This window comes from Eimeria necatrix, genomic scaffold (assembly GCF_000499385.1).
Source record: "Eimeria necatrix Houghton genomic scaffold, Enh_scaff1524, whole genome shotgun sequence".
In the NCBI taxonomy this organism is placed as follows: Eukaryota; Apicomplexa; class Conoidasida; order Eucoccidiorida; family Eimeriidae; genus Eimeria; species Eimeria necatrix.
The window spans coordinates 1-6,664 of NW_013652232.1; the positions used below are offsets into that span (position 1 = coordinate 1).

Genomic DNA, 6,664 nt, shown 5'->3' on the forward strand with positions numbered 1-6,664 from the left:
CCCTAAACCCCAAACCCTAAACCCTAAACCCTAGACCCTAAACCCTAAAGCCTAAAGGAGGCGTTGGAGGTAAGGAGTGTCGATTATTTGGTCAAAGACGAAGCGGTCGAACACGTGCATGCTCATTTGGACTCTTTGGGATTTGGGATTTGGGATTTGGGATTTGGGGTTTGGGTAAACCCTAAACCCTAGACCCTAAACCCTAAAGCCTAAAGGAGGCGTTGGAGGTAAGGAGTGTCGATGATTTGGTCGAAGACGAAGCGGTCGAAGTGCATGTACGAGTAAACCTGGCAAACCCTAAACCCTAAACCCTAAACCCTAAACCCCAAACCCTAAACCCTAAACCCTAAACCCTGGGCGAAGCCCTGGGCGCGCGAGGGCGCGGAAGATAGAAGGCTGCAAGGCGGCCGGGAGAGGGAAGCAGACAGCAGCAGCAGCAGCAGCAGCAGCAGCAGCAGCAGCAGCAGCAGCAGCAGCAGCAGCAGCAGCAGCAGCAGGAAGGGAAGCTGACCCTGTCGGCAACCTTTTTGAATTCCTTGTCGGAGGAGATCTGATAGAGCTGTCTTTCTTGCCGTTCTTGTTCTGCTGCCTGCTGCTGTTGCTGCTGCTGCTGCTGCTGCAGCAGCAGCCGCAGCAGCTGCTGGCTCTGCCGGTAATTCAACCCAAACCGACTCATAAGAAATGCTGAAGCATTGAAGGCTGCTGCAGCAGCTGCGGGAGCCGCTGCTGCTTCTGCTGCTGAATTTGCTGCTGCTGCTGCTGCTGCAGCTGCGGGAGCCGCTGCTGCTTCTGCTGCTGAATTTGCTGCTGGTGCTGCTGCTGCTGCTGCTGCTGCTGCTGTCGGCTCGGCTGAAACAGCTGTGCCTCCCGCTGCTTCCTCCTCCATTTCAGTGTTCTGCTGTTGCTGCTGCTGCTCACGCTTCTGCTGCTCTTGCTGCTGCTGCTGTTGCTGCTGCTGTTGCTGCTGCTGCTGCTGCTGCTGCTGCAGAAGCTCCGCAAGGTCCGACAGGGAGAGGCAGCCGTGAGTGACAAGGGCATCGGCTATGTCCCTCATGTTTTCCTGCAAACTCAAACCCTAAACCCTAAACCCTAAACCCTAAACCCTAAACCCTAAACCCTAAACCCTCATGACTCCCTCCCCAACCCTACAGCAACTCGCCTGCTACGCATAAACGCCTCTACACAGCGCAGAAGAACGCAGCAAACCCTACTCCCCAAACCCTAAACCCTAAACCCTAAACCCTAAACCCTAAACCCTCGACCGACTTTAAGCATCACGAGTTGCATTTCGTTGAGGTACTTGGCGGTGAATTTGAAAAGCTTTTCAATCAAACTTTTTATTTTTTCTTTTTCAATTTTAATTAAACAAAACGGGGGCCTCCCAGCAAGCTCTTCAGCCCTCTCAAGTCCAAAAATAAACCCACTTGGGGGGCCCCCTTGGGGGCCCCCTTGGGGGCCCCCTTGGGGGCCCCCTTGGGGTCCCCCTTGGGGGCCCCCTTGGGGGCCCCCTTGGGGGCCCCCTTGGGGGCCCCCTTGGGGGGCCCCCTTGGGGGCCCCTTGGGGGGCCCCTTCAGTGCTCGCTTGGGGGGCCCGCTGGGGGGCCCCTAGGGGGGCCCCCTGGGCAGGGGCCCCTGCGGGGGCATTTTGGTATTCACCTTGAGGGGCACCTTGGGGGGCCCCCTGGGGGCCCCCCTGGGGGCCCCCCAGGGGGCCCCCCTGGGGGCCCCCCTGGGGGCCCCCCTGGAAGGGGCCCCCAGGGGGCCCCTGGGGGCCCCCTTGGGGGGGCCCCCCTAAGGGCTGGTCTTGGGGCAGTGAGCCCTGAGAACTCGCTGGAGTGGATTCGAAGCTGGAGCACAAGGTCACGTCGCTGCTGCTGCCGCTGCTGCTGCTGCTGCTGCTGCTGCTGCTGCTGCTGCTGCTGCTGTCGCAGCTGGCAGCTGTTTCTTGGGAAGAAACATTTGAAGGGGGGCCCCCCAGACCCTTCTTTTCGGCTTGGGGGGCCCCCCTGGTATTTTGTTTGCCTTTATTTGCTGCCAAGAACTTCCGCAGGTCCTCCATGCAGGCGCTGAGTCTGCTGCCGCTGCTGCTGCTGCTGCTGCTGCTGCTGCTGCTGCTGCTGCTGGGGGCGGGGGCCCACAGGGCCTCCAAGCAGCAGTAAATCAAATCATCCACTGATTTAGGGTTTAGGGTTTCATTCACCTTCTCAATACTCTCCCTGTCGAAGCAGCAAATCTGACTCAAGAAAAACTCCAAAGAGGGCTGACTTGTAGAAGTCCAGGGGCCCCCAGGGGGGCCCCCCGGGGGGCCCCCTGGGGGGCCCCCAGGGGGGCCCCCTAGGGGGCCCCCAGGGGGGCCCCCAGGGGGCCCCCCCGGGGGGCCCCCCGAGGGGCCCCCTGAGGGGCCCCCTAGGAGTTCTTGAGAGGGTACACTTGCAGAGGAAGGCTCAGGGGGAGTTCCCCCCTCACAAGAAGGGAGGGTTGGCTTGTCGCAGGACATAAGTTCGAAGGGTTTAGGGTTTAGGGTTTAGGGTTTAGGGTTTAGGGTTTAGGGTTGGGTTGCTGGAGAGGTCTGGGCTGGACCTTCTTGGAAAAGAAAAGAAGAAAACGGCAATTAGCTGGCTAGGTGCTGGGGGCCCCTCACCCTACAGCGAGCAGCAGCAGCAGCAGCAGCAGCAGCAGCAGCAGCAGCAGAGTTCTGGGCGCTGCCAAAGAAAGGCATACTTCTTTTAAACTTTTTGAGCAAGGCAGGAAGACACGAGCAGCATTTTAGAAATTGAAAAAGGGTTTAGAGCTTGGGCCAAGTTGCAGGGTTCAGGGTTTAGGGTTTAGGGTTTAGGGTTTAGGGTTTAGGGTTGGGCGGAAACATTGAAATGGTGGAGCGAGCGGCGGAGAGGTTTGCGGCTCTCTTGACTGTCTTCTTCGGCTTAAAACAGCAAAATAAATAGCTTTTCAAGAATTAGGGTTTAGGGTTTAGGGTTTAGGGTTTAGGGTTTAGGGTTTGGGAGCGAATCAGCACACCGGTCTGGCTGGCTGCTGCTGCGCTGCATGTCAAGAGAAGCTGCTGTGTGCTGCTGATCTCCTCTTGTCTTCTTTATCTTTTTATTTTTTTAATTTAATTAAAATATTTAATTTGCTGCAGCAGCAAAGAGAAGAGTTTGAAGGGTTAGTCAGCTGCAGCCGCAGCAGCAACCTCGCCGCTGCTGCTGCTGCTGCTGCAGCAGCAGCAGCAGCAGAAGTGGTTCACAGCCCGCAGTTCTGCCCTTTCCGGTGCAGATTGATATTTACTTTTAATTTAAATTATTTATTTAATTTAAATTAACATTCCAACTATTAATTTATTTTAATTCCAAACAAATTCAACACTTGCCTGGACCTCCCCAAACTGCTGCTGCTTCCTAATTGCTGCTGCTGCTGCTGCTGCTGCTGCTGCTGCATGCATTTGTGTCTTCGTTTTAAAACAGAAAAAATTTTTTAAACTCCTCTCGGCATTTCTGAGACACACTCCAGCTGCTGCTGCCCTTCAACAGCAGCAGCAGCAGAAGCAGCAGTAGCAGCAGCAGCAACAGCTGTTGAACTTGACAGAAGCAGAAGCTGCTGCTGCTGCCAATGCGTCAGCAGCAGCAACTCGAACTATCGGCGGGACGCAAAGGGGAAAAGAAATGTACAAACATTTCAAAATGAAAAAAAAGAAAATTGAAATTAAATGAAATAAACAGCAGCAGCAGCAGCAGCAAATCTGCAGCTGCAGCAGGAGTTTAAAAGGAGCTTTAGAGAGGCCCTGGAGGAGAGTTTTAAAAAATAAAAAAGAAAATAAAAAAAGTAAAAAAAGAAAATTAAAAAAATAAAAAAAGAAAATAAAATAAAAATGAATTTACCATCTGGGAGTGTCTGCGCCTCCTTCTCGTCGAGGTGTCTAGACACCTCAGAGATCTGCTGCTTCTTTTTTTAATTTTCTTTTTTTTCATTTTTTATTTTCTTACTTCTTCCAAAGACTCGAACAGGGCCCCCAGGCTGCTGCGAGTCTTTTCTGCTTCATCTGCTGCTGCTGCTGCTGCTGCTGCTGCTGCTGCTGCTGCTGCTTCCTGCTGCGGCACTTGCTGCAGCAGCTTCCATAAGTTGCTGTACCAGCTATTTTATTTGTTTATTTTATTTAAACATTTATTTAAACATTGCCCGCCGCAGCAGCAGCCCAGGCAGCACTTACAGATTAAAAAGGCATTTAAATGAACTTTAAATTTAATTTAAAAATGTTTTATTCAAACTAAAAACAAATCCCACCATCGCCCGCAGCAGCAGCGGCTGCTGCTGCTGCAGCAGCTGCTGCTGCTGCTGCGTCTTCTCCAACTGCCGAAATCCCTGAAGTTCAAAAAGTTGAATTTGCAACATTTGCCACTTTTTGTTTTCTTACCGCAGGAGGGGCCCCCCCGGGGGCCCCCCTGGGGCCCCCGAGAGGGTACAGGGGCCCCCGGGGCCCCAGGGGCCCCCGGGGCCCCCGGGGCCCCGGGGGCCCCTGGGGGCTCTGCGCGAACTGCTGCTGCACCTTCGCCACCTGCAGCAGCGGCACCAGGCCCCGAGTGAAGGGAAATGGGAGTTGTTGGAGTTTATTTTATGGCCTTTTGGTTTAGTTTAAAATACTTTTAATTAATAATATATTTAAAGAGGATTTGCCTGTTGTTGGATTTGTTGTTTGAGCTCTGAGGCGATGGTCTGGAGTTCTTTGGAGGTCAGGCGGAAGCGCTTGTTGGGCATCAGCCGGACTTCTGGGGCTTTTCTTGCAAACAAAAAGTCTTTTTGAATTCTTTTTGTTTTTTTAATTACCAATTCGAGGAGGAGTTGGCTTGAGCAGCCCGGGGAGGAGTTTGGAGTGGTCTTGGGTCAGCACTGCGCCCGCGGGGGGAAGCAGCAGAAAGCAGCAGCAGCAGCAGCAGCGCAGCAGCAGCAGCAGCACATTCTGCGAACTCGCGCCTCCAAATGGTACTTTTCCAATAAAACTTTGCATTCTGAAATTCACAAAAACGCCACTTCGAATTTGCTGCTGCTTTGCTGCTGCGCCGCCAGCGGGAAGCTGGCGGCGCGCGCTCGGGTGTATGCGCAGCTCCGGAAACCGCGAAAAAAAACTCCTTCTTTTCGCCGATCTCGCCGTTCAAAAGCAGCATCAGATGAATTAAAATGCGAAAAAAAAAGAAATAAAAAAGTATTTCAATCCGCCGCGGCAGCAGCCCCTCGTTCATGTTTTCGGCGCCGAGTTGGCCGCGAGTTGCAAAAAAGTTGAACTGGCCGCTGCGCCGCGGTCTTTGCTGCTCTTCGCGTTTGAAACCAACTTTGCTGCACTCCTAAGCTCAAAAGCTTTTGCAAAAAGCCTGAAAGTCCCTCCCAGCTGCAGCTGTTGCTGCTGCAGCTGTTGCTGCTGCAGCTGCAGCTGTTGCTGCTGCAGCTGCAGCTGTTGCTGCTGCAGCTGCAGCTGCAGCTGTTGCTGCTGCAGCTGCAGCTGCAGCTGCAGCTATTGCTGCTGCAGCTGCAGCTGCAGCTATTGCTGCTGCAGCTGCAGCTGTTGCTGCTGCTGCTGCTGCTGCTGCAGCTGCAGCTGTTGCTGCTGCAGCTGCAGCTGTTGCTGCTGCAGCTGCAGCTGTTGCTGCAGCAGCTGTTGCTGCTGCAGCTGCAGCTGCAGCTGTTGCTGCTGCAGCTGCAGCTGTTGCTGCTGCAGCTGCGGCTGTTGCTGCTGCAGCTGCGGCTGTTGCTGCTGCAGCAGCAGCTGTTGCCGCTCAGAGCCCCTTCTTTCGCCGCTCCCGCTGCGCCTGCAGGCTCGCGAGGCGCTGCGCCTCCTTCCTGTCTTGCTGCTGCAGCAAGTTGAACTCTTGTTGAATTACTTTTCGGAAATCTTCAACTCCTTCTTCGAAAGCTCGCTGCACTGCCCGCCTTGTGGGGAAGTGCACTTGGCTGTACCACCAGGGGCGCTCTTCTTGGTTTTCCGGCGCCAAGCCCGCCACGTTGTCCCACTCCAGGTTCACTGGGTAGCTCTGCAGCAGCAGCAGCAGCAGCAGCAGCAGCAGCGGCTGCAGCGGCGCAGCAGCAGCAGCAGCTGCTGCTGCTCCCAGCGAGCACGCGGCCAGCCAGCCTCGCCGCAACCAGCCAAACTGCAGCAGCCACTATTCACCGCCTACGCAGCCACAGCACCAGCACCAGCACCAGCAGCAGCAGCAGCAGCAGCAGCAGCAGCAGCAGCAGCAGCAGCAGCAGCAGCAGCAGGAGGACCTCCATATCCGGGGGCGGCTGGTTGATGCACTCGTGGACTTCTTCCAAAATCCCCTCTTCGTCCCAAGTCGGAAAAAGGCCTGGGCAAGCGGCGCCTCCGTACTTTTGCTGCAGCCGCTCGTCAGCTTCCAGCAGCGGACACACAGTGCGGAACCGCGGCCGCACGCGGTACTGCAGCAGCAGCAGCAGCAGCAGCAGCAGCAGCAGCAGCAGCAGCAGCAGCGGTGGCGGCGGCGGTCGCGGGGCAGGAGCAGCAGCGGCGAGAGCAGCAGCAAAGAGAGCGGCAGCAGCAGCAGCAACAGCAGCAGCAGCAGGCCTTGCGAAGCTTGCAGCAGCACGGAGTGCACGGAAATCCGTGCAGCAGCAGCAGCAGCAGCAGCAGCAGCAGCAGCAGCAGCACTGGCTCGGGTGTA

At 55.6% G+C, this 6,664-nt stretch overlaps 2 protein-coding genes across 2 annotated transcripts; both read right to left on the bottom strand.

Annotated features, from left to right (window-relative positions):
- Window positions 1-209: 209 nt before the first annotated feature.
- On the bottom strand, window positions 210-2,496 carry ENH_00016370 (hypothetical protein; the record flags this gene model as incomplete). Its single annotated transcript, XM_013579191.1, has 4 exons — window positions 210-287; window positions 512-1,060; window positions 1,425-1,576; window positions 1,656-2,496. 4 exons carry the CDS (start codon window positions 2,494-2,496, stop codon window positions 210-212), a joined length of 1,620 nt encoding a protein of 539 aa, XP_013434645.1.
- A 3,030-nt stretch (window positions 2,497-5,526) lies between these two features.
- Window positions 5,527-6,422, bottom strand: ENH_00016380 (hypothetical protein; the record flags this gene model as incomplete). Its single annotated transcript, XM_013579192.1, has 3 exons — window positions 5,527-5,730; window positions 5,867-6,016; window positions 6,252-6,422. Coding segments are annotated over 3 exons (525 nt in total), but the record flags the coding sequence as incomplete, so codon positions are not given.
- Window positions 6,423-6,664: the final 242 nt, after the last annotated feature.